A 27,058-nucleotide genomic window follows, 5' to 3' on the forward strand; every position below is an offset into this window, starting at 1 on the left:
TTACATCTTGAGAGCCTTAAAAATGGTCGAATACTTTACCCAGACTTTTTCCATTTTGGCAGTTAATCTTAAATAATCTGATGCATATACAAGATTGCTTGTGTAAGAAGACTTCGGTGATACAGAGAACAGCTTAGGAGTCTAGCAAGAGATATAGTTAAAATAAAATGTGGTTCACCTATCTCCACAATGGTACAGAGCTATCAAAATGGTATGTGCAGTGATTAAAATAATGATCTTGATCTTTATTGATAGACATGGAAAGATATTCAATATAGAACATGTGAGGGAACTTCCCTGGTGGTTCAGTGGTTAAAAATTCACCTGCCAATGCAGGGTACATGGGTAGGATCCCTGGTCCTGGAAGATCCCACATGCTGCAGGACAACTAGACCCATGAGCCAAACTACTGAACCCCACACTCTAGAGCCTGTGCTCTGCAACAAGAGAAGCCACTGCAATGAGACACCTATGCAGTGCAGCTACAGAAAGCCTGCATGAAGCAACAAAGACTCCACGCAACCAATAAATAAATAAACATTAAAAACAAAGAACATGAGGAAAAACACAAATATGCATTTGCATAGGAAAAAAATCTGGCAAGATAATACACCAAATGCTTAGAATAGTTATATTATTAATAGGGGGATCACGGATGGTTTTCCTTTTTTAATTTTCCTACAATTAATTATACAATTAACATCAATGAATTACGTATTAAAAATGGTTAATGTTTGAAAATGAATGAATCTCTACTAAAAACTGACACTTCATGTTTTTGCTCAAACTGGACCAGACTTTGATAATTTTCCAGGCAAGAAAACTTCTGAGAACACAGGATGGCAAGGCTCCTATTTGACCTACTTGAAAAACAACTGCTTTGAAGAACTTTGGCACAGTGTGTGTCCTCAATCCCTTAGTCGTGTCCCGCTCTTTGTGACCCCCATGGACTGTAGCCCGCCAGGCTCCTCTGTCCATGGAATTCTCCAGGCAAGAATACTGGAGTGGGTTGCTATTTCCTTCTCCAGAGGATCTTCCCAACCCAGAGATCGAACCCAGGTCTCCTGCATTGCAGGTGGACTCTGAGCCACTAGGGAAGCCCAAGAATACTGGCGTGGGTAACTTATCCCTTCTCCGTGGCATCTTCCCAACCCAGGAATCAAATCGGGGTCTCCTGCTTTACAGGAGGATTCTTTACCAGCTGAGCTTCTATCTTACAGTCGTGAAAATAGAAGCAGCTAGTTTAAAGTAAGAGTGTCAGTGGTTTTGTTAAAGTAGGTCATAGGTCTCCCAGAAGACAGCGGCAGGATTTCCCGGTGCCTGATGTGACCACGCTGGCTCAGGGTGTCCGCAATATCGCAACATCGTGGGGGAGGCTCTACCGAGCGGAACCCGGGGGGCTTCCGCGCCCTCCCTCCGCAGGCCATGCTCCAGGCAGAGGGACGGACAGCCCCGGCTATCCCCCCGGGGTACGGGGGGTGGGATAAGGTGGGGTAGGGGTCCCCTCTCTCGTCGTGGCTTTCCTACTCTTCAGTCTTTGGGATTAAGAATCCGGGCAGCTGTTCACCTGAAACAGAAACTTTGGTTTTGCGTAGCCCGTTAGGCGAGCTGTTATTTTATTTATTTATTTATTTTTTATAATTCTCACAGCACACAATCCACCCATAGTGTGCAGTTCCATGGTTTTTTAGTACACTTGGAATTGTAAAGCCATCCCCACAATGCAGGAGACCTGGTTTGATCCCTGGGTAGGGCAGATCACCTGGAGGTAGGGCGCGAGCTGTTGTTTTTAAGAGCGAGAATAGTGAATTCCGTCCTTCAGTCTGGCAGCTTGCCGGTAGGAGAGGCCGCCTCTCCGCCCGGTCCTCCCAGCGCCCGCCCGGCTTCAGTTCAGGTGCGGGTCCTCCTCTGTCTCCCCCTCCCGCCCGGGAGCGGCACGCTCGCGCCTCGCACTGCGTGCAGGTCAGGCGCTGTCTCAAACCGCCCTTTAAACACCATCCTAGTTTTGGTTTTTCAGTTGTATACCTGAGTGGTTGTGAGCAGAGGCTGCCCTCCCAGGGCCGGGGTCAGAGTTAGGCAAGAGAGGAGCTGTGAGGGGAAGCCCTTCCTGAAATTCTACCTATGAAATGGCAACCCACTCCAGTGTTCTTGCCTGGAGAATCCCAGGGATGGCGGAGCCTGGTGGGCTGCCGTCTATGGGGTCGCACAGAGTCGGACACGACTGAAGCGACTTAGCAGCAGCAGCAGTATGCCTGCTCACTCTAGTCCCAACCTGCTTCCTCCACCATGCCTCCTCTAACACTAATGAATAATCATAGAAAACATTTAAAAATCCCTGGTGTTCTGGATTGCCACTAAGTGGTAGAAATCGCAGTTCCATGGAGAACTAGGTCTCTAAGTCCACTCCTTCAACAAACGTTCAGGCAGTACCTACTGTGTTCCAGATGGTGAAGAAGACAGACATATGAGACAGAGGGTTTGAGAAAAACCTTATTACACTGTGGCATGTGTTAGGAAGGGGTGCAGATGGGAGAACAGACAGCTCCCCATTAAGAAGTGACACACCCTGTGACCAGGAAGTGAGGAAGGAGGCCCAATACCTGGCCATGGGAAGGGGACAGCGTGCCAGGTCTGGGCAAGATGTCATGTTTGTGTTTGAAGATCCCACTATGTTGGACACTGGGAATTGAAGGGGCGGCGGGGTGGGCGGTGGAGGGGAAGGAGTCACTAACCAGCCCGGAACAGTAGGCAGGTGTCACATGACCCAGAGCCTTCGAAGTTATTTCAAGAAATGTAGCCTTGGGTCTTCCCTGGTGGTCCCGTGGTTAAGAATCTGCCTTCCAAGGCAGGGGAAATTCGAGTCCTGGTTGGGGAACTAAGACCCCCACGTGCCTCAGGGCAACTAAGCCAGCCCGCCCTGCCACGACTACTAGAGAGAAGCCTGTGCACTTCAACAAAAGATCCCACATGCTGCAATTAAAACCTGATGCAGCCAAATAAAGAAATATTTTTTAAAAAGAAAAAAATATAGCTTTGGAGGAAGGAAATGAAGAAATAGGTTATATGTGAAAAAAAATGTTGCCTGACCTATCAGTAAACAAAGAATGTTGCAGCCATCAAGCCTTCACATTACAGCCGCTGAAGGTGAGCCCTGAGGGAACTGGGGACGGAAATGGGATGCCAGCCATCAAGCAGTCACCCCGAAGTCACCCCCATCCGCAACCCCAGCCCCCTGCACCCGAGGAGACTCAGGAGGAGAAAGCACAGGATAATGGCTCCATTAGCTGAGGTGCATATCCGAGGAATGGTTTCAATGAGTCCAGACTCTTGCATCTTCCCAGACATAGAAAAATGCTGAATTCCTTAACTTGGGATATCTGGTTTTCTTTAACAGTAATCTTTTGGACTTCTGACTACCTGGTCTTTGTTGCAAGAACTCCTATCTATTCTGGCTCCTCCTCTACCTCTTCAGAGCAATCTCTCAGAGATATCTGAGAGACTGTGTCCCCCACTTAAGTCCTCAGTTTTGTCTGCTGAATAAAAGATTATTCTCAACTTTTAGGCTGTGCTTTTCATTTTCAATTGACAAGGATAGATTACGAGGTACAAACTTCCAGTTATAAAATAAAAGTCACAGGGATGTAACATATAGGTTAGGGAATATAGTCAATAATATTATAATAACTCTATATGGTGACAGATGACTTATGGTGATCATTTTGTATTGTATAAAAATATTGGATCACTATGTTGTATACCTGAAAGTAATATAATTTCTTTTTATCAGGGAAGCCCATTATAATATTGTAAGGCCATTATAATATTGTACTTCAAATTTTTTTTAATTGCCTTTATTTTTAGAGAAGAATAAAACATAAATTAACATTTATTCTTAAAATGTGGGAAGACATTTTAAGATTTTAAGGGATTGTTATAATCTGATTTCCATTTTATTCTTTTTAAAAAAAATTTTTTTGGCTGCACTGGGTCTTCCTTACAGTGAATGGGATTTCTCTAGTTGCAGCTTGAAGGCTTCTCTTGTTGTGGAGCACAAGCTCTAGAATGTGCAGGCTCTCTAGTTGTGGTGTGAGGGCTTAGCTGCTCCGAGGCATGTGGGATCTTAGTTCCCTGACCAGAAATCGAACCCATGTCCCCTGAATTGCAAGGTGGATTCTTAATCATTAGACCATCAGGGAAGTCCCTGATTCCCATTTTAGAATGGGTACTCAGGCTGCAGTATGGGGAATGGATAGGAGCAGAGGATACCTAAGGGCAGTGTTTTTGGAGGTGATGATAGCAATGGCAGAGAGAGGACTCCCTGGGTAGTGGCAGAGAGGAGAAAGAAAGAAGCAGAGAAATTTGAAAGGTAAACCTCCCCTTTCTCCAAATTTAGTGAAAAGACTGACACATTCTTTAAACCAGGGCTTGCAAACTTAAATGTCTCTAGAGGCTAGGGTGGAAATAAGGTGGCAGGCTTACTGTAAGACAACAGGGAGTAGTGGGGACTGTGGCGTCCTGAAGAATACATGCCTCAAAGCAAAGAGGCAGCTGCTACTCAACTTCAGACAATTGTTACTATCGGGAATGTAGACTCAGTGTTGTCAAATCTAATGTTTTTCAAGAGACATCGGAATTGTAATGCAATCATTCTAATCATTAAGTGTCAACAACTAATTCAAATTTTTCAAACCTAGAGTGGATCAACCAAAAATCTGTCTTTAGGACCAAGGAGATAAGGGGAAGGAAAAGATATTAGAACCTAGAGAGTGCTGTGTAGAGGCAGCTGCCTTGAGAGGAGCCACGACCATTCTTCCAGAGTATAGCTGGCCCGAATCAACCTCACAGTCAGGCTGGGGGGACACAGCTCAGATTCTTGCTCTCCTTCCTTTGATCCCCTGCAAGATCTCCCTACAAACCAAACTTAGCTGGAACTTAGAGGACTATAGTCTGGGACAGAGTGGAAAATGAAGGGTGGAAAATGGACCTGGGGGAGCAGATGGGAGATGTCCAGCACAGCAGGCTTGCGGGGTAAGAGAGCAGGATGCAGTAGAGTGAAAAACAAGGGGATATACCCCGAGTCATGGAGTCAGGGAAGATTTTTTAACACCTTCCCTGGAGTCTAAGTGTTAATTAGAGGAAAGTAGGGGAGAAGCAATAAGGAGATATATATATATATATATATATATATATATATATATGGAGGTGGATATATACTTAGGGGTGTATAGGGATGTATAGGAGAAAAGACCTTGAGACAGGAAAGCCCCTGACACCTTAGGGGACTAGTCTATTCACTTTTTTGATTAGCTTCCCTTACTAATAAAACATTTTTAAGCACTGCTCTAATATATGTATATTTACAAATTAGATGCATGCACTATTAATATCTTTTTGCCTTTTCATACTGTTCATGGGGTTCTCAAGGCAAGAATACTGAAGTGGTTTCCCATTCCCTTCTCCAGCGGACCACGTGTTGTCAGAGGAGAAGGGGATGACAGAGCATGAGATGGTTGGATGGCATCACTGACTCAATGGACATGAGTTTGAGTAAACTCCGGGAGTTGGTGATGGACAGGCAGGCCTGGCGTGCTGCGGTTCATGGGGTCGCAAAGAACTGGACATGACTGTGACTAAACTGTAACTGAACTGTAACTATAAATATACACACTGTTAGTATATGTAATCATTGATATTAAAAACCATGCAATTACAAATATAAAAAAAGGCTTTAATATTTTCCTCCCTCATCCCAGTTGGCACCCCCACTTAGGCACCTCCAGGGGTACATGAACCCTACTTTGGAGACCACTGCCTTTGAGGAACTGAAAGAAGATCGTGGAGCTGGCACATGGGGAATGAAGGAAAAGATAAACCAAGATGAAGCCAGAGAGTCAGTCAGGACCAAAGTCCCTGAGTCATATTCTGGACCTCAGATTAAGGACACAGAGAAACAAGCCAGAGAGTCAGTCAGGACCAAAGTCCCTGAGTCATATTCTGGACCTCAGATTAAGCACACAGAGAAACCATGGGAAAGTTCCTTTTCTTTTTTTTTCTTTATTTTATTTTATATTGGAGTATAGTTGATCAGACGATAAAGAATCTGGGGAGACCTGGATTCGATCCCTGGGTTGGGAAGATCCCCTGGGGAAGGGCATGGGAACCCACTCCAGTATTCTTGCCTGGAGAATCCCCATGGACAGAGGAGCCTGGTGGGCTACAGTCCATGGGGTTGCAAAGATTCAGACACAACTGAGAGACTAAGCACAGCACAGCACAGAGTTGATAAACAACAACAATGTTGTGTTAGTTTCAGCTGAACAGCAAAGTGATTTCAGTTATACACATATCCATTCTTTTTCAAATTATTTTCCCATTTAGGTTGTTACATAATATTGAGCAGAGTTCCCTGTGCTACACAGTAAGGCCTTGTTACTTACCCACTTTAAATATAGCAGTGTCAATCCCAGACTCCCTAACTATCCCCTCCACCCCCTACCCTTCCCCTCTGGTAACCAAAAGAAACCACTAGAAAGTTTCAAGCAGAGAGCTAGCTTACATGACCAGGCTTGCGTTTTCTAAAAGATCACTTCTGGCTGCCGTGTGGATAAACATGGATGAGGGAGACAGATTACAACAGCTTAATCAACTAGGAAAGGGTGAGATATTTAGAAGGCGGAGTCAGTAGGACTCGGGGTTCAGCTAAGGTTTAGGGTTGAAGAAGAGGTCAAGGTTTCTGGGTTGAGGAACTGGGAGGATGATGGCATGTGTTGGAGAAGCATCTTTATTGTTGTTGGCATGGGTTTGTGTGCTCCCTCAGCATCTCTGCTCTCTCTCTCATCCTGTTCACTCCGCTAAAACATACCTGGTCACACCCAGCCTCTCACCTACTCTCTGCCTGTATCCAGGCAGTGACATGATGGCTTGTCTCACTTTGAATTCATGATTTATAACCTCGGGTGCGTCTTTAATGCTCCTGGCAAACACTTTATTTGTCTGGTCCAATAACACTCCTACACTTTTAGATGGTACTTTCATGGCTTCTTTTCTCCCATCAGTTCTTTAATGCTTTCTCTCCTTGCTCAGAGCTGAATGACCTTGCTTTCTATTGTATTGAGTAAAGAAAGCAATAGAAGAGAATTTCCTCAAGTCTTCCAACCTACCTGAATCTGTGCTCATAAACTCTGTCTTCCTTTTTGTTCTTCTGGATAAATGGTCCCTGCTCCTAAGGCCTGGCTAAGACGCCTCTACCTGTTGAATAGATTCCATCTACTCTCATCTACTCAAGAATGGGCAGCCAAAATTTCTTTCTTCTCTCCTGCATCATCAATTTTAACCTTTCTACTTAATCTTTTCCATCTGCATACATTCATGCTATTTACCCATCTAAGAAAAATGAAAAATCTTCCCAACAAAAATACATACATGCTAGCAAAAGACTGTACTAAAATATTCATAGTAACATTATTCATAGTAGCCCCAAATTGGAAACTATCCTCATGTTCATCAACAATAGATGGCATAAATTATAATATATTCATACAATGAGCTGCTGTATAGCATAAGAATGAAGCACCTAAACTACACAAAATAATATGAATGGTTTCCCCCCGCCAGAAAATTTTTTTTTGGCTCTGCTGTGTGATTTGCACCATGGATTGAACTAGGGGCCCTGGCAGTGAGGGTGCTGGGTCCTAACCACTGGACCAGCAGGGAAGTCCCTGGTTTTCACAAATTTAACATTGAGCATGTGAAACAAGACAAAAAAGAAGTCACGCTGTATGAGGTCATTTACATAAAGTTTTACAGGTAATCTGTGATGTTAAAAGTCAGGATAGTGGTTACACTTGTTTAGTCGCTATGTTGTGTCCTACTCTTTTGAGACTCCATGGACTATAGCCCACCAGGTTCTTCTGTCCATAGGATTTCCCAGGCAAGCATACTGGAGTGGGTTGCCATTTCCTTCCCCAGGGGATCTTCCCGACCCAGGGATCGAACCCACGTCTCCTGCATTGGCAGGTGGATTCTTTACCCCTGAGCCACCAGGAAAGCCCAGTTATATGTGGGGATGTAGTAAATAGAAGCGGGGATGGGGAGCCTCTGAAGTACTGGGGATGTTTTCTCTTGAACTTGGTGGTGGTTATATAGGTCTTTTTTAGTTTGGAAAATTCATTTAACTGAATATTTCAGATTTAAAAACTTCATTTGTGTATTTATGTACACTGAACACGTTTTAAAAGTTTTTGAGAAGTCACAGAAAAACCTCACTTCCCCCTTCAACATCAGGCCTCTTTTTCTCATTCTCTGTATAGAAAAGCTCCCTTAAAGAGTTGGTCCTATGTCACTGTCCCAGTTCTCCCACTATATGTATTTTTTAATTTATCTATTTAGCTAAGTTGCCAAATAAATCTTAGTTGCGGCACTCGGGCTCTTCTTTGCAGTGCACGTGCTCCTGTAGTTGCGGCTGCCGCCTTAGGTGCCCCTCAGCACGTGGGGTCGTAGTTCCCCAACCAGGGATCAAACTCATGTCACTGTATTACAAGGCAGATTCTTAACCCTTGGACCACCAGGGAAGTCCCACCCTCATTATACCTTAAGCCTAAGAGATAATGCTACTAAAAATGCTCTTCTCAGGGTCACCGATGATCTCCAAGTTGCTAAAAACAATGGCCAGTTCTCAGGCTTCATCCCTCCTCCTAGAAACATCTTTGCACTGAGTTTCTGACGAAACACACTCTTGGTTTTCCTCCTACCTCTTGCCACTTCTTCTAAGGTTCCTTTGCTGTGTTCTTTTCATCTGCCCAGCCTCTAAATGTTGGACACCTGAAGGCTCAGTCCTTGGCCATCTCTACAATCATTTCCTTGGTGATCCCAGGTTCATATATACACCTGCCTACAAGACCTCTCCATGTGGCTGTCTCAGTTTGGGTTCCAAAGAAGATCATGAGGTAATGATTCAACTGCAAACAGTTGATGAGGAATGGTACAGCTGTACCCAGCAAACAGTGGTAGAAGAATGAGGAAGTGAGAGAGGAAAGGAAAGGCAGCCAATTAAGGATGTGTTACTAAGCAAGTTACCAGTTAATTCTGTATGACTCTTAGCATAACTGACACCATCCTGGGCCCATACAATTCCTCATGTCCTTCCACCGACCCTATCCAGGACTGCACCATGCAGTAAATCACTTTTCTGTTGTCAAGAGCTTTGTAGTTAATATTGTTGTTTAGTCGCTAAGTTGTGTCTCTTTCAGACTGTAGCCTACCAGGACTGTAGCCTACCAGGCTACTCTGTCTATGGGATTTTCCAGGCAAGAATACTAGAGTGGGTTGCCATTTCCTTCTCTAGGGGATATTCCCAACCCAGGGATCAAACCTGGGTATGCTGCATTGGCAGGCGGATTTTCTACCGCATAGATATTGTTCAAGGATTGTTAAGTCCAGGTGGCCTCTATGCTCTGTTAGTTCCCAAATAATGATGAAGACTTCTGCTGGCATATTCCTGGTACCCACAAGACTCGTTACCCTTTCAATCATCTTGATTCAGAAATACACTTGCTGTTTTAAGCACATACATACCCCCATATCCTAGATTAGCTCTAGAATTGTCCCAGTGGCCGGTTGGCAGTGCAGAGTACACCCTACAAATGCTTCCAGATCATTGTCTGTCCAATCCTGATCCCACCTTATGAGTAAGTTACCCTTTAATAAACTGATCCATGAGGCTTATGGCACTGACTGCTTCATTTTTTACTGGGGATTTTTTTTTTTTTTTTGTTCCTTCCATCCACCAAAAATCCTGCTGCGAGTTATCATTTGAGTTTTACTAGCCAAAGAATTGATGCTTTTGAACTGTGGTGTTGGAGAAGACTCTTGAGAGTCCCTTGGACTGCAAGGAGATCCAACCAGTCCATTCTTAAGGAGATCAGCCCTGGGATTTCTTTGGAAGGAATGATGCTAAAGCTGAAACTCCAGTACTTTGGCCACCTCATGCGAAGAGTTGACTCATTGGAAAAGACTCTGATGCTGGGAGGGATTGGCGGCAGGAGGAGAAGGGGACGACAGAGGATGAGATGGCTGGATGGCATCACTGACTCGATGGACGTGAGTCTGAGTGAACTCTGGGAGTTGGTGATGGACAGGGAGGCCTGGTGTGCTGCGATTCATGGGGTCGCAGAGTCAGACACGACTGAGCGACTGAACTGAACTGACTGACTGATGAGAAGTGTGAGAGAGCAGGGGTACATCAGTTACTTCCAGTAACTGGTTGTTGGATGCTCTTGACAGATGTTAATTCCCCTGTATTTTTGGCCTCCCATGCATGCAGGAAAAGCAGCTCCAGCAGCTAGAGAAAGCCCAGAGGCAAAGAGATGAGAGATGAAGGCCCGGCTTGCATGCCCTGAGATGGTAAGACCCAAAGAGGCACAAGTGAGGCACCAACAGCCTCTGCTGTGCTTGTGTAACAGGCATGTCCAACGTGTACATTCAATACTGATGTCTTCCATCCCAAACCCGTTCCTCCTACAGTCTTCCCAGTTTTGGTAAATGGAAACTATTCTTGCAGTCAAAAACCTTGAGTACTTGACTCTTCTCTTTTACACTCCACTTTCAATCTGTCAGCAAATCCTATTATCCCTACTTCTAAATATAGCCAAAAGCCAGCCCCTTCTCAGCCTCTCACTGCCCCCTTCCTGGCCCAAGCCACCATTCTCTCTTGCCTGGATTATAATAGGCTCCCAGCTGATCTCTGCTTCTGACCCCTTGTAGCCTATTTTCAACAGAGCAGCCAGGGTGATCCTATTAAGCATAAGCCAGGTCGCATCATTTCTCTGCTCCCTTCAAGGGCTCTGGTTTCCCTTGTAGGAAAAAGCCAAAATCCTGACAATGCGGTATAGCACATTAGCCCTCCATAATCTGGTCCCTGCTGCTCTCCGCCGTGACCTGCCTTGGCCATTTCTGGAGTATTACAGGCACTCTCCCACCTTGATGCTCTTCTGAGGACTGTCCCCTCTGCCTGACCATGTTCCCCCATGGACCCCATGGCCAGTTTCCTCATTCTCTTCAGTTCAGTGATCACCTCCTCAGGAAGGCTGTCCCTGGGCATCTTGTCTAAAACTGCAGTCCCCAAGGCTCCACCTCCTTCCCTCTGCTCTATCTTCCTTCTTGTCTCTTATCACTACATAACATAATGAATATTTTCCTGGCTTATGTTTGTCTGTCTCTCTCCACTGGAGCATAAGCTCCACAGGACAGACTGTTGTCTATTTTGTTCACTGCTATATTTCCAGTCCCTAGAAAAGTGCCTGTTACATGGGAGGTGATCAACAAATATTTGTTGAATAAGTGACCTCATTTAATGCTCACAAGAGTCCAAGATAAGTATCCCCATTGAAGTATAAACTCAATTTTGCTTTTTTATTTACTATCGTGTCCCAAGCATCTTCCATGTTACTACAGACTCCCCATAATCGTGATTTTTTAATAGTTGTGTGACTTCCACCCAGTATATTTGCTTTAATGTCCTTGAGCATGCCTGTATCATTGGATCATATAAATTATTTTTAGTCTTTTGCATTATAAATATAGAACATTCTTTTATTATAGTAATTCTGGACTTTTTTTAGGATGGATTCACCAAAGCCACTAACTATTCTTAAAGCAAGAAAACATAATTTAATCTATTTTTACTTTATTTTTTTGGCTGCACTGGATCTTCGTTGCTGTGCTCCGGCTTTCTCTAGTTGAGGGGAGTGGGGGCTGGTCTTCGATTTGGTGTGTGAGCTTCTCATGGCGGTGGCTTCTCGTGTTGCAGCTCGAGAGTTCTAGAGTGCACAGGCTCAGTAGCTGTGGCGCTGGGGTTTAGTTGCTGCAAGGCATATCGCCTGCATTGGCAGGCAGAGTCTTAACCACTGGACCACCAGAGAAGTCCCTTTAATTTATTTTTTAATTGAAGCACAGTTGATTTACAATATCGTGTTAATTTCTGTTGTACAGCAGAATGACTTATACACATATTTTCATTATTTTTAACATTCTTTTGCATTATGGTTTATCCTAGGATACTGAATGTAGTCCCCTGTGCTCTACAGTAGGGCCCTGTTTATCCACTCTATGTGTAATCCCAAACTCCCAGTCCATCCCTCCCCTCCCCCACCCCTTTGGTAACCACAAGTAGATTCTCTACGTCTATGAGTCTGTTTCTGCTTCGTAAATAGGTTCATTTGCACCATATTTTAGATTCCACATAAAAGTGATATCATACATTATTTGTCTTTCTTTTTTCTGACTTACTTCAGTTAGTACAATAATCTCTAGTTGCATCCAGCAAACATCATTTTAAATTGCTATTTTAATGAATGTACCCAATAGGAGAGATTGTCTTTAAAAACAAGTTGGGGGACTTCCTTGATTGTCCAGTGGCTAAGATTCTGTGCCACCACTGCAGGGGGCCCGGGTTCAAGCCCTGGTTGGGGAACTAGATCCCACGTGCTGCAACGAAAGATTCCGAGTGCAGCAACTAAGACTCAATGCAGCCGAATAAATAAAAATAAATATTTTAAAATACAATAAAAAAATAAACACCAGTAGGCCTTATTGATTAAGCTTTACTAGAGCCTGTGTGAGTCTTCCAGCTCTGTTCTCCTGGGAGATCACAGTATGAGGAACCCACCAGAGAGTACTGCCCTGCATGGCTCCCTCCCACATCTCTTCTCACTACCACTGGATTTTCAGAGGACGTTATTATACTGACTTAATTCACCAAGTATTGTTTGAATGCTTATTACTTATACTGAATGTGGGGGAAGTCTGAGGATCTATAAGACACAGTGTCTGACACCAAGGAGCCTGTGACCAGGACACACAAGACTTTCACTCTATCTGGATTTGTTAGGCTCCAAACTTTTATTATTCATTCATACTTTCTCTTGGGCTCCAAGATGGTCATTTAGCTCCTCTACTTCATGACCTCTGTGTATCTCCAAGTCAGGGCTTCAAAATCTGCACTCTCAAATCCATTTCTTCTCCAGTAGTCACTATTCAGTATAAATCATTGAGGCCAGAAACGTGGGAGACATTTTAAATTCTTCCCCTCCCTGTCCCTTCCTGCTCTTCCCCATGCAGTCAACCACAGGTTTTCCAATATTCTGAACTAGTCTTCAAATGCATCCTCTTCTCTCCATCCTCACTGTCACTTCCTTAGTTGAGATGGACATCGTCATTTGTCTGGACCATTAGACTAATATTTGATTCTGACATCCCTGACTCTTGGCAGTCCTCAACTTCAGTTCATTTTCCTCACTAAAATAATAATTAATCACTTTTGAGGCTTCCCAGGGGGCACAGTGGTAAGAGAATCCACCTGCCAATGCAGAAGATACAAGAGATGCGGGTTCGATCCCTAGGTCAGGAAGAGCCCCTGGAGAAGGGAATGGCAACCCATTCCAGTATTCTTGCCTGGGGAATTCCATGGACAGAGCAGCCTGGTGGCCTACAGTCCATGAGGTCGCAAACAGTCAGACATGACTGAGCAACTAACACTTTCACTTTCCATTCCTTTATTTGGCTGTGTTGGGTCTCAGTTGCGGCACCCTCAATCTTTGATTTTTGTCAGTAAGCAGGATCTTTAGTTTCAGGGGGTGGGATCTAGTTCCCTGACCAAGGATTGAACCTGGGCCCCTGCACTGAGAGTGCAGAATCTTAGCCATGGGACCCCCAAGGAAGTCCCCCTCACTGAATTACTTTTAAATCTCCAAACACTCCTCACCCTGGCTCATACCTCCATTCACTTAACATCTCTCTCTGCCTGCCATCTCCCTTCCCCTTGTAGCATTTCTCCGCAAACCTCAAGACATAACACAAGCCTTTCCTGATCAACTGACCCTTTCCTGATCTCAGGTTCAGTCGAGCACACCCTTTGTCCCTTACCCTGTGACAGCACTTATCAAATGCTTCCTGTCTGTCTCCATTACTTACTGAGAGTTCCTGTCAAGCAAGAACCCTATCTTATTCACCTCTGCAAGGCACAGGAGAGTTAATTATACTTTTAAAAAAAAAGAATGAATGAACCGATGAATAAATAAATCAAGAGAGAAGGAGAAAGGGTTCTAGAAACACGAGACTCGAGTGAAAGAGAAGAAGACAGGGAAGAAGGGGTCAGGAAGGGCAGCATCAGAGAAAGGGCCAGGCGCTGTGGCCGCTTTTGCTTTTGATTGAGGCAACAGATGGGACATAAAATATTCAGAAGCTGTGTGTCATCTCTTTTGAGAAATTTCTCATCAGCTAAAATGGGACTCATGGTGGTTTCAGCCTGCTCTATTTGCTTGCAAGGCCCAAGGGAATCTGAGCCATTAGCTATAAAAATAAACTCCAGCCAGCGGGGGGCCTGTATGGAGCCTTCTCCCAAGGGATCATGAGCAGCGGGCACCTTTTTATAAACTACTGTCTTAGAAGCTACCCCTGGCACTGAAACCTTCCATTTCCCTGGGAATCTCCTCCGTGATCTTATCCAGATTGTCCATGTTTCCTAGAAAACCTGATGACAATTCTGGGCCAGCTGGCTTTGTATGGGAACCATATTTAAACAAGTCGCTCTTCAGACGATGTCATCTGACACGGCTTGGTAACAGGATAGGGTATTTGGAATTTTCAGCAAGGTTAAACCACTCCCTGATAAATCTTCCCCCATTGTAGAGGTGAAGATTTCAGAGGTAGTCCCTCTGTCTTTCTATCCCAGTCCCCTCCAGGTAGGCTAATGTCCTCCTTCTTGTCACAAGTCACAGTCCTTTAAAAAAAAAAAAAATATATATATATATATATATATATATATATATATATATACATTTGTCTCTGCACCAGGTCTTAACTGCAGCATTGTTGTTCAGTCACTCAGTCATGTCCTGCTTGTTGCCACCTTACGGACTGCAGAAATCCAGGCTTCCCTGTCCTTCATTATTTCCTGGAGTTTGCTCAAACTCATGTCCATTGAGTTGATGATGCCATTCAACCATCTCATCCTCTGTCACCCCCTTCTCCTCCTGCCCTCAATCTTGCAGAATCTTTAGCTGCGCCACGTGAACTCTTAGTTTCAGCACTTAGAACTTAAGTTTCCTGACCAGGAGAGTTTTAGCCACTGGACCACCAGGAAGTCCCACAGTATTCAGGTCTTCACTCTGCATCTTCCCTGAGTTCTTGCTTCCTAATACATGAACTCCGAGAAAGCAATGGCACCCCACTCCAGTACTCTTGCCTCGAGAATCCCATGGATGGAAGGGCCTGATGGGCTGTAGTCCATGTGGTCGCTACAAGTCGGACATGACTGAGCGACTTCACTTTCACTTTTCACTTTCATGCATTGGAGAAGGAAATGGCAACCCACTCCAGTGTTCTTGCCTGGAGAATCCCAGGGACGGGGGAGCCTGGTGGGCTTCCGTCTATGGGGTCGCACAGAGTCAGACACGACTGAAGTGACTTAGCAGCAGTAGCGGCAGCAATACATGAACTGCCTGGCTCTTTCTTCATCCTCACATCAATTTGCATCTGGGTCCCCTTCTTCACGCTCTCAGTCCCTTTTGTTCTCACCTTCCTATTCTTTCCTGGGCTCACTTCCAGGAGAACCAGAGGAGAGATGAGCATGGGACCAGGATGAGGCCATCAGGGGACAAGTCCATAATTAGGAGGTGAAGTCCAGGATTCATCTTCCTGTTGCATCAGTACAGCATGTGCAGGGACCTGCCATTACAATTTCTGGCTTTTGTTTATACGTATAATTGTTGAACTGATTTTTCCTCTTCCTGTGCTTTTAGCCGTCTTTCCCTCCTTTGCTCCCATACCATTCCATAAGCAGAGGGTGACACTGGACCTTTGATAACAAGGCTCCTCTGTAGAGGGTTATGAGTGAGGAGAGCATGACAGTGAGGCCACGGAGGCATCATCTGCACAAGCAGGAAAAGCCACGCTCTCTGAAACCCAAGGGGCTAGAGTTAAGTTAATTCTGTAACACAACAGGCAAGTAGCCTTTGGCATTTGAGATGACAGTCACTATGTAAATGCCAATTGTTGATCCTCTTTCTTCTGTCCTCCTCACATAACAGTGTCTACAGAACCAGATGCTCTGCTGCCGTTGGCTAGTGGCAGTTCCCTGCTCAGCTGGTTACAGTCTCTGTGATGATACGTTATCATTTCGCAGTGCTCTCCACTCTCCCTTCTCAGAGATGCTTCTTTGGACCTTGGGCTTTTCTGACAGTGAGGTGGGCCTTGTGACCCAAGGGGCTGCCACTGACTTGACCCAGGCAGGCTCTTGACTCAGGGCGGCCCATCACCGGCTGGCCAGTGAGCACTTATATTCTCTCCCTTTAAAATCTGAGCTGCAATAGGATGAGACTGGTCAGATGGAGATGGGCAATAAAGCTGAGAGATTACATAGATACGGGCAACAGTCATTGTTGGTGATGTGCTTTTGGATAATTAAGCACAGAAGACCACTCTGCAGAAAGAAGTATGAAGTAACAAGAAAACATGTGGTCCCAGAGAAAGGGGAGGTGGAGAGGGTAACCTCCATCCCTGAAACCTGGCTCCACCACCCCGATGTGGGGCCACAAAGTTCCCCTGCACACGAGTCACCCCATCACTGCACCAAAATCCTGAGGCAGCTTGGGTGCAGCAAAAAGGAAGCTGAGTTCTAACCCCGCCTCTGCCCGTGACCTCAGGACAGGCACTCCGGAACCTCTGTAACTCCCACTTGTAAAACACAGGAGGATGAGATGAGGTCAGTGTTTCCCAAAGCGGAACCTGGAACACTCGTGGGGCATGCAGTGATTTTAGTGCAAGGAAACAGCCTTAAATAGCACCGAACCACAGCATAAAAATGTTATTTTCGTATCATTTAGGAGTTAAGAGTATCAGTTAAGAGTTCTTCCTTAACTCTCCTAGGTAAGGTAAAGAGAAACTCAGATGGGTTTTTGGCATGTTTTAAATTACTTTCAGTCACTTGTTAAGTTTCTTTAAACAAAATTTTTTTTAATGTAAGATATTGCATTAGTAATTTCTTATATTGGATACACATTGAAATGACAATAGTTTGGACAATAATTTGACATAGTTTGGACTTTAAATACGGAGAAGGCAATGGAACCCCACTCCAGTACTCTTGCCTGGAAAATCCCATGGAGGGAGGAGCCTGGTGGGCTGCAGTCCATGTGGTCGCTAAGAGACGGACACGACTGAGCGACTCCACTTTCACTGAGCGACTCCACTTTCACTTTTCACTTTCATGCTTTGGAGAAGGAAATGGCAACCCACTCCAGTGTTCTTGCCTGGAGAACCCCGGGGACGGCGGGGCCTGGTGGGCTGCCATCTATGGGGTCTCACAGAGTTGGAAATGACTGAAGCGACTTAGCAGCAACAGCAGCAGCAGGACATTAAATAAAATATTGTTAAATTTTTTTTAAAAATTTGGCTGCCCTGGGTGACTTGTGGGATCTCAGTTCCCTCAGCAGGGATCGAACTCCTGCCCCCTGCAGTGGAAGCGTGGAGTCTTAATGACTGGAATGCCAGAGAATCCCCTGTTTAAAATTTTTTGAAAGTTGTTAAGAAAATAGATTTTTAAGTTCTCACTATACACACACACACAGTTGTAAGTATGTGAGGGGATGAATGTGTTAAAGAACCTTATCCAGGTAATCAGTTTGCAGGACATACATATACAAAATCAGAACATGGTCGTCTTAATATTGTACATCAATTACATCTCAATAAAGCTGGAAAAATAAATACAACTTTTAAATTTGTTTGCCTTGTATTACTTTTACCACTATCTTCTAATCACAGATTTTCAAGACATTAATATCAAATTTCCATCTGAAATAAGTTTAAGTAAAAAATAGACGTGCACAGTGATAGCTACCATTTATTGAGTGGCTACTGTGTGCCATGGAGTTTATGTTATTCCTAATTTCCCCTACAATTCTAAGAATAATTATCTCTGTTTTGCAGTTAAGGCAACTGAGGACCAAAAGAATGAGTATAATATGCACAAAGTCAGATACCTAGCAAGTGAATGAACAAGGATTTGAAGCCCATGCTCTGAAGTGCATGTTTTCAGATTTGTCTGTTTCTGAAGCCCACGTTCTTTCCACTCTCTCTTGCTTCCTCTCCCTTAGAATCGAATATCTGAACCCACATTCAGGAAGGAGTTCCATGTTGGCCACATCCAGTAGGCTTTGCTCAGACATCAGCCCCTGTGTCCTCTCTGCCACTTTGGGTACTCTCTCCTTTCTGAACTCCTCTCCTGGTTTGTGTTTATCCAATTTCTTGTCTCCCGTTCCTGATCAAGTCTTCCAACTGCTGTCTCAGTCTCCAGCCCCTCAGCTCTCCCTATGTGTTTTCTCTTTTGCCCCTCACTCTTGCTCTAGACCATTGAAAAATTCTTTTACCCTTCACTTCTCCTCTAGACCATTGAAAAGCAACATCTGTCCTAATTTAGATTTAAATCCTATAGGCTTCCCTGGTGGTTCAGACAGTAAAGAATCTGCCTGAATGTGGGAGACCTAAGTTTGATCCCTGGGTCGGGAAGATCAGATGCTCTGGAGAAGGAAATGGCAACCCCCTCCAGTATTCTTGCCTAGAGAATTACATGGACAGAGAAGCCTGGACAGCTACAATCCATGGGGTTGCAAAGAGTCGGACACGACTAAGCAACCAACACGCACACACACACACACACTAGATCTGGAGAATTCCATGGACAGAGGAGCCTGGACGGCTACAGTCCATAGGGTTGCAAAGAGTCAGATATGACTGAGCAACTAACACACACACACACACACACACACACACACACACGATTTAGTTTTATGTAATCAATGCCCCTGGCTGCATTCTGTCAGTGAGGAACCCAAGGCTCACAGCAGTGCTGTCACGCACCCAGGTAGGTAAGATGAGTAGCCGAGATGTGAAGGCATGAACCCAGACACTCGGGCTCAGAGCAAGACAGAAGGGGACGCTGCAGTGACTTGGGTGTGGGGGTGGATTGTGGGGGGGAATGTGTGTGTGTGTGCTGCTTTCTCTATAGGGATCCAACAAGGATGAGAGTGAAATGGGATTGGAGGTTAGAGAAGAAGAGAAAAGAAAATTCTAACATAAGAAAGAACACCCTTGAAGACGTGGTGGCAGCCTAGATCCAAGGAGAATAAATATCAGTATGGGACTCGCAGGGAGAGAGCAGAGCCCATGGGCTTTAGAAAGTCAATAGAAAGAAAAACACCAATACAGTATACTAATGCATATATATGGAATTTAGAAAGATGGTAACAATAACCCTGTATATGAGACAGCAAAAGAGACACTGATGTATAGAACAGTCATTTGGACTCTGTAGGAGAGGGAGAGGGTGGGATGATTTGGGAGAATGGCATTTAAACATGTATAATATCATATATGAAACGAATCGCCAGTCCAGGTTCGATGCACGATTCTGGATGCTTGGGGCTGGTGCACTGGGACGACCCAGAGGGATGGTATGGGGAGGGAAGAGGGAGGAGGGTTCAGGATGGGGAACACATGTATACCTGTGGCAGATTCATTTTGATATATGGCAAAACCAATACAATATTGTAAAGTTAAAAAATAAATTAAATTAAAAAAAAAAGCCAATAGACGATACTGAATTGCAGGTGTTCTTTTTCTGTCTTGTAACTCCATTATGTCGATCTCCAAGCTTAGCTAAATTCCAGGTAACTTGGAGAAGTGCCCACGTGGGTTCTCCTCACAGCTCCTGAGGCCAGGGCAGTGGGCACTGCTGGTCTAGAGTCCAGAGGGGCCAGCAGTCAAGCAAGCACTGGTCTGTGCTAGAAAGCAAGGAGCTAACAACAGTGAGAATTGGTGCAGGGCAGATGAAGCAGAGAAGATCCTGAGATCAAGTCCCTTTTCCCCTAACCTCACAGATGCAGCAGCCTCAGGTAAGGAGGAGAGGCTGGACCCCGCTATCCACTGACCATCCGGGAGGGTCCCTGTGCCACTGGTATTGACACACAAATATAGACAGAAGTTACAAAGAAGGACTTGGAACGTGAGTGGCCTTGGGATCAAGCCACACTCCACTCGGCTTCTCCAAGGCATAACTGGAGAGAACACCCTCAGTGTTTGAGTTCAGCTGCATGGTATAGCAGAAGAGTTTTTGGAGTCAAAATCACCTAAGATGAAACAACTAAAGCCACACTGGACTTCTTTGGATCTTAGTTTCCTTATCTATAAAGCGAAAATAAAAACACTGAGCTCACGCCATCACTGTGAAAATGAACTGCGATAACGACAGACAGCAGCTGCCCTAATGCCTGCCCTTAGCAGGGACTCAGTGAAGTTGCCCCACCGGCTTCCCTGGCCCCAGACTCCTAACCCGCCCCTCAGATCAGGTCCCCACACCCTGGACATCACCCTCAGAGGTCAGTTCCTACCTTTGGTTAGGGAGTGAATCCCCAGCTTGACTTGGGAGAAGTTCCCACTTCCGATCTCCCCTCGGATGCGATAGAAGCCGATCCGCTTGCCCAGAGTGATCTCCCTCACCACCTTCTCATCCTGGGACATGTCCTGGGTCAGCTTCTCAAAGGGTGTCAGCTGGCGAGGCTCTCCCTCCTCGTCCTCCTTGGCACACTCCGTCTGACAGCCACTCTCCTCGCTCTCCCGCCGACCCCACCTGGCACAGTGGGGGTTCACCAGGCCGCCTCCATTCACATACACAGCAGTCATCGTCCACGGCAGGCTCACCTCTCCATCTCAGCAGAGGCACCAAGCAGGGCAGGATGGGGAGGAGCGGAAGGGGCCCAAGGGGGATGGGAGATGGGACTTAAAGGCTGTAAGGGCCCTGCGTCCTTGCGAGCTGTGCAAAGACTCCTGGATGCGCAAACCCCTTTCTGGGCTTCAGTCAGCCGAAGGCAGAGACCAACCCCAGCACTGCCTACCCAGCCAAGACCAAAGCTGCCCGCCTCACTCGAGACATTTCACACCCTCCTTCACAGTGAACTTCCCCGCTCTAACTGGACCATCAGGCACGCATCCAGGTACCCTAGCCTTGATCAGGCTCCAAGAACTTTCTGGCCGGCTGTGCTGATGCTCTGTGGTAGGTGGCTCTGTCCCGAAACAAAGGCTCCAGTTTGCTATTTCCTTTGATGGTCAGAAAATCTTCTGCCCTGGTGTGTAAAAGCCCCCAGGAGGCCCCCAGGTCCCCGCTGCTGGTGCTTATCTCTGATCTTCATTTTGCACTTTTGCTGTCAAGTCGCAGGTCCCAGGAGACCTGACAATCCAGACCCCAGGAAAGAAGAAACTTGCAAATCAGCCTTCCGGTCACACGGGCAGCTAGAGGAGGATTAAATCCCTGCAATGCCACCTTAGCCGGCCTTAATTTAGACGAGCTTGCCTCTAAGCCGTGAGCAGTCTCAAAAATTTGGTGGGTGCTGATTCATCCTAAGAATAGAGAATAAGAAAATACATTAGCCCATGTTAACACACTGGACAGCATTGATAATGAATGCAGAACTGCTGGGGAAGCAACAATCGAAAAGCATCTACACATTTGGTTCTGACTCATATCATAGTAAACGCTTGATCACACACGATTAAGTCAGAAGAAAATGTACATGCACACAAACACACCTGTCAACACTTCAGAAAACCCCTCACGGGCTGTAATATTTCTAGCAAAATGACATCTCTATTTTTGTTTCTAGCGAAACAATTTTTCTTTTTATTGATGTTTAGGGAAATAAGCAGGTTGCCTTGGCTTGCTTTAAAGCGAGACTTTTAAAATTATACAATAGTCATGATGATAAATGTTTCCTATTAATATTAGTTTTCAAAAGTTCTTACATTGATTCAAATAACAGTGTATTTCCTGATGCGAAGAGCCAACTCACTGAAAAAGACCCTGATGCTGGGAAAGTTTGAGGGCAGGAGGAGAAGCAGGCAACAGAGGATGCACTAGTTGGATAGCATCGCCAACTCAATGGACATGAGTTTGAGGAAACTCTGGGAGACAGTGAAGGACAGGGAAGCCTGGCGTGCTGCAGTCCATGGGGTCGCAAAGAGTTGGACATGACTTAGCAACTGAATAACAACAACAAATATTTCCTTTATCCTGTATGCTCTCATAGGACTTTTCCTAAAGGGGCTGCTCCTGCTCTTTCTTTCTGTAGTATTCTTTGTGCATGCATGTGCATGCTTAGTCGCTCAGTTGTGTCTGACTCTTTGCAATCCCATGGACTGTGGCCCACCAGGCTCCTCTTTCCATGGGATTCTCTAGGCAAGAATACTGGAGTAGGTTGCCGTTTCCTGCTCCAGGGGATGTTCCTGGCCCAGGGATGGGGCCTGAGTCTCTTGTGCCTCCTGCCTTGGCAGGCAGGTTCTTACCACTGGACCATCCTGGAAGACAGGTATTCTATCAGATCAGTTCAGTTCAGGTCAGTCGCTCAGTCGTGTTCAACTCTTTGTGACCCCATGAACTGCAGCACGCCAGGCCTCCCTGTCCATCACCAACTCCCAGAGTTCACTCAGACTCACGTCCATCGAGTCAGTGATGCCATCCAGCCATCTCATCCTCTGTCGTCCCCTTCTCCTCCAGCCCCCAATCCCTCCCAGCATCAGAGTCTTTTCCAATGAGTCAACTCTTCGCATGAGGTGGCCAAAGTACTGGAGTTTCAGCTTTAGCATCATTCCTTCCAAAGAACACCCAGGACTGATCTCCTTCAGAATGGACTGGTTGGATCTCCTTGCAGTCCAAGGGACTCTCAAGACTCTTCTCCAACACCACAGTTCAAAAGCATCAATTCTTAGGCACTCAGCTTTCTTCACTGTCCAACTTTCACATCCATACATGACCACTGGAAAAACCATAGCCTTGACTAGATGGATCTTTGTTGGCAAAGTAATGTCTCTGGTCATAACTTGGTCATAACTTTCCTTCCAAGGAGTAAGCATCTTTTAATTTCATGGCTGCAATCACCACCTGCAGTGATTTTGGAGCCCCAAAAAATAAAGTCTGACAATTTCCACTATTTCCCATGAAGTGATGGGACCAGATGCCATGATCTTAGTTTTCTGAATGTATTCTATAACGCAGGTCAATTTTTCTCCGAGGCTTATTTTCTAGGTATTTCTATCAGCTGTGAGTCTCCAGCTGATAGATGATTTTAAGGTTATTAAAATAATCCAGCAGCTCATTTTAAAGGTTCAGAAACAAGGTAATGTCACTGGAGGGCAATTGCCTATGGCATCCTCCATGATGAGCAATATTGCCCAGCCCGGGTATCTTCATGCTTTCTTCTATGTAGCCTCCAGCAAGAAACAGTCGCTTCCTCTCTGGATCCCCACAGCACTTTGTACAGTTTCCAACAGGTCTCCTTTCCCTGAAGGTGGGAATGGGGTTTACTTCCCCTGTGTATCCTGCTCCTCTTCTGTCTCTCTCAGTATGGAGCATGATGTCCTATATAAAGAAAGTGTTCACTAAATGTGTGTTGAACTTGATTTTTGGACTTAAGCATTCTGAACCAAAACCTGAGCAAAAACATGAGAAACTGCTTTGGAAATGGGAATTCCCAATTCTGTTTGATGATATCTAGTTATTACAATTAGGTACAGAATGGTTTGCATTGCTATTGTGTTTAAGTATGGGGTTGCTGAATAAAGAGAAACAAGGACAGGAAAGAGGAGGTTGCTGCCAGCACTGTGCCTGTTCCTATGGGGCAGGAGAAGCTGGCCAAAGGATAAAGGGGCCAGGTATCAATAACCACACACATCTCTAGGCTAGAGTCTGGCTGCGTGTATGCTAAGTCACTTCAGTCGTGTCTGACTCTTTGTGACCCCGTGGACTGTAGCCCGCCCAGCTCATCTGTCCATGGGATTCTCCAGGCAAGGATACTGGAGTGGGGTGCCATGCCTTCTTCCAGGGGATCTTTCCACTCAGGGATTGAACCTGAGTCTCATGTGTTCTGCATCGGCAGGAGGGTTCTTTACCACTATCGCCACCTGGGAAGGCCCAAGAGTCTGATTAGGTTTTTTTTTTTTTTTTTTTAAGATATTTTTTAAGATAAAAAGAGCCTTGATCAGCTTGAGGAAAATCTAAGTCACTTGTTCTTAAGCCTTCTGAAGTTGCACACTCCTTGGAGATTCTAGCAAAGTCTGTGACCCTACCTCCAGGAAGAACCACCCACACAAAGTCTGCATCCAGCTGTAAGGGTTCACAGACCCTCTGAGAACATCCCTGTACTTCAGATTAAGAAGTTCTATGAAGATCTCCTCAGATTCCTGGCATAGCAAGACCACACAGACGAGAAGTGGGGTAACAATTGTATTGGGTTGGCCAAAAGGTTCATTCTGGCTTTTCCATAAGATGTTATGGAATGAACATTTGGTCAACCCAAACGAACTTTTTGGTCAACCCGGTAATTCTGGAAGAAACTTTAATTTCACCTTCACAAAGAGAGTACGGCCTTCCTACAAGATGCAGTGCTTGCTCACCTGGTGTCCCTGCAGGTTGGCTCTATCCCTCCCTGGGCCTTCTGCAGGACTCCAGGCCTGCCTCCCTGCGAGCACTTCACCACGGTGTGGTCACTGCTGCCGACCTACTTGTACCCCAACTGGATAAGCACCTGGAGGCAGGAACCTGCACCTTATTCTTCCAGCTCCCAGGGCTCAGTCCAGTGCTTGGCATTTGTTTGACACACATTTGGTGAAGAAGGAATGAATTAACTTACCCAGTCATCGATCATTATATTCAAGTATGATCTATCTAGTACAGGTAAATATTTTTATTTATAGACAGATAATGGGGCTTCCCAGGTGGTGCTAGAGGTAAATAACCCACCTGCCAGTGTAGGAGATGCAAGAGACACAGGTTCAATTCCTACATCAGGAAGATCCCCTGGAGGAGAGCATGGCAACCCACTCCAGTATTCTTGCCTGGAGAATCCCATGGACAGAGGACCCTGGCCGGTTACAGACCAGAGGGTTGCAAAGAGTCGGACACAAGTGAAGCGACTTAGCACACACCCAACACTATTGCAACAGTTACTTGGGTTATCCAGAAAGCTTCTTTCACTCCACATTTTCAAGACCCGAGCTACCTACTGGTGCGTAATAGGATTTCTGGTCCTGCCTTCTTTTGTAGGGAAAAGCTTACTTTGAATTCCCCCATACGACTGAGAATTGCTACAGGACTGTTCAGAAATTCAAAATCTTTGGTCAACCACTTGTAAAAGAATGAAACTAGAACACTTTATTACACCACACACAAAAATAAACTCAAAATGGATTAAAGGTCTAAGTGTAAGACCAGAAACTATAAAACTCCTAGAGGAAAACATAGGCAAAACACTCTCCGACATACATCACAGCAGGATCCTCTATGACCCACCTCCCAGAGTAATGGAAATAAAAGCAAAAATAAAGAAATGAGACCTAATTAGACTTAAAAGCTTTTGCACAATGAAGGAAACTATAAGCAAGGTGAAAATACAGCCTTTGAAGGAAACAATAAGCAAGGTGAAAATACAGCCTTCGGAATGGGAGAAAATAATAGCAAATGAAGCAACTGACGAACAACTAATCTCAAAAATATATAAGCAACTCCTGCAGCTCAATTCCAGAAAAATAAGCGACCCAATAAAAAAATGGGCCAAAGAACTAAACAGACATTCCTCCAAAGAAGACATACAGATGGCTAACAAACACATGAAAAGATGCTCAACATCATTCATTATCAGAGAAATGCAAGTCAAAACCACAATGAGTTACCATTTCATGCCGGTCAGAATGGCTGCTGTCAAAAAGTCTGCAAACAATAAATGCTGGAGAGAGTGCAGAGAAAAGGGAACCCTCTTACACTGCTGGTGGGAATGCAAACTAGTACAGCCACTATGGAGAACAGTGTAGAGATTCCTTAAAAAGCTGGAAATAGAACTGCCATACGACCCAGCAATCCCACTGCTGGGCATACACACCAAGGAAACCAGAATTGAGAGAGACACGTGTACCCCAATGTTCATCACAGCACTGTTTATAATAGCCAGGACATGGAAGCAACCTAGATGTCCATCAGCAGACGAATGGACAAGAAAGCTGAGGTACATATTAAAAAGAATGCATTTGAATCAGTTCTAATGAGGTGGATAAAATTGGAGCCTATTATACAGAGTGAAGTAAGTCAGAAAGAAAAACACCAATACAGTATATCAATGCATATATATGGAATTTAGAAAGATGGTAACAATGATCCTATATGCAAGACAGCAAAAGAGACACGGATATAAAGAACAGACTTTTGGACTCTGTGGGAGAAGGCGAGGGTGGGATGATTTGAGAGAATAGCATTGAAACATGTATGTTATCATATGTGAAATAGATCACCAGTCCAGGTTCGATGCATGAGACAGGGTGCTCAGGGCTGGTGCACTGGGATGACCCTGAGAGATGGGATGGGGAGGGAGGTAGGAGGGAGGGTCAGGACAGGGAACACATGTACACCCATGGCTGATTCATGTGAACGTATGGCAAAACCCACAATATTGTAAAGTAATTAGCCTCCAATTAAAATAAAAAAAAATTTTTTTTAAGAGAAAAAAAAAAAAAAAGAAATTCAAAATCTTCCTTCTCCTTGCCCCGTTCAGAGGATCAAGTCTCCCCAAGCACCCAGGCTTCATGCCTCCTGGGATTGCTCTCCGACTCCCTGGGGCACTGCTTGGCCAGGGCTTCTCTGCTTTCCTGGTTCCCCAACTCTCTCGATTTGAGATCTATATCTCGAGCTTCATTTTGGCCTGGGATTTACAATGGAGTTTTAGACTTGCTGCCCTGATTGACTTCAGGTGCCCCAGGAATTTCTCCTTTCTGCCCTCCTAATTCAGCATAGAGGGAGGAGGGATCTGACACAAATGCCAAGTGTAGTCAGGCTCTATTTTGGATTACATCCCCTACATCCACACAGTGGGCTTGAATCAATTGTCTTGCCTTAAAGTCCAGAGACTTTAATTATCTGTTTAGATCAGATAATAAAGTTGTTACAGTTTTGCAAATAGTGCTGTGG

General features: G+C 45.1%; 1 protein-coding gene across 1 annotated transcript in view; it reads right to left on the reverse strand.

Moving 5' to 3' along the window:
* The window catches only part of NIM1K (NIM1 serine/threonine protein kinase), an 86,732-nt gene that overhangs the window by 8,832 nt on the left and 50,842 nt on the right, over positions 1–27,058 (reverse strand). Inside the window, exon 2 of the mRNA XM_019983102.2 lies at positions 20,445–21,450. Within this exon, the coding sequence (XP_019838661.1) occupies positions 20,445–20,736 (292 nt within the window). The 5' untranslated portion in view covers positions 20,737–21,450. The remainder of the gene's footprint in view (positions 1–20,444; positions 21,451–27,058) is intronic.

Source organism: Bos indicus, chromosome 20 (genome assembly GCF_029378745.1).
Source record: "Bos indicus isolate NIAB-ARS_2022 breed Sahiwal x Tharparkar chromosome 20, NIAB-ARS_B.indTharparkar_mat_pri_1.0, whole genome shotgun sequence".
Taxonomy (NCBI): Eukaryota; Metazoa; Chordata; class Mammalia; order Artiodactyla; family Bovidae; genus Bos; species Bos indicus.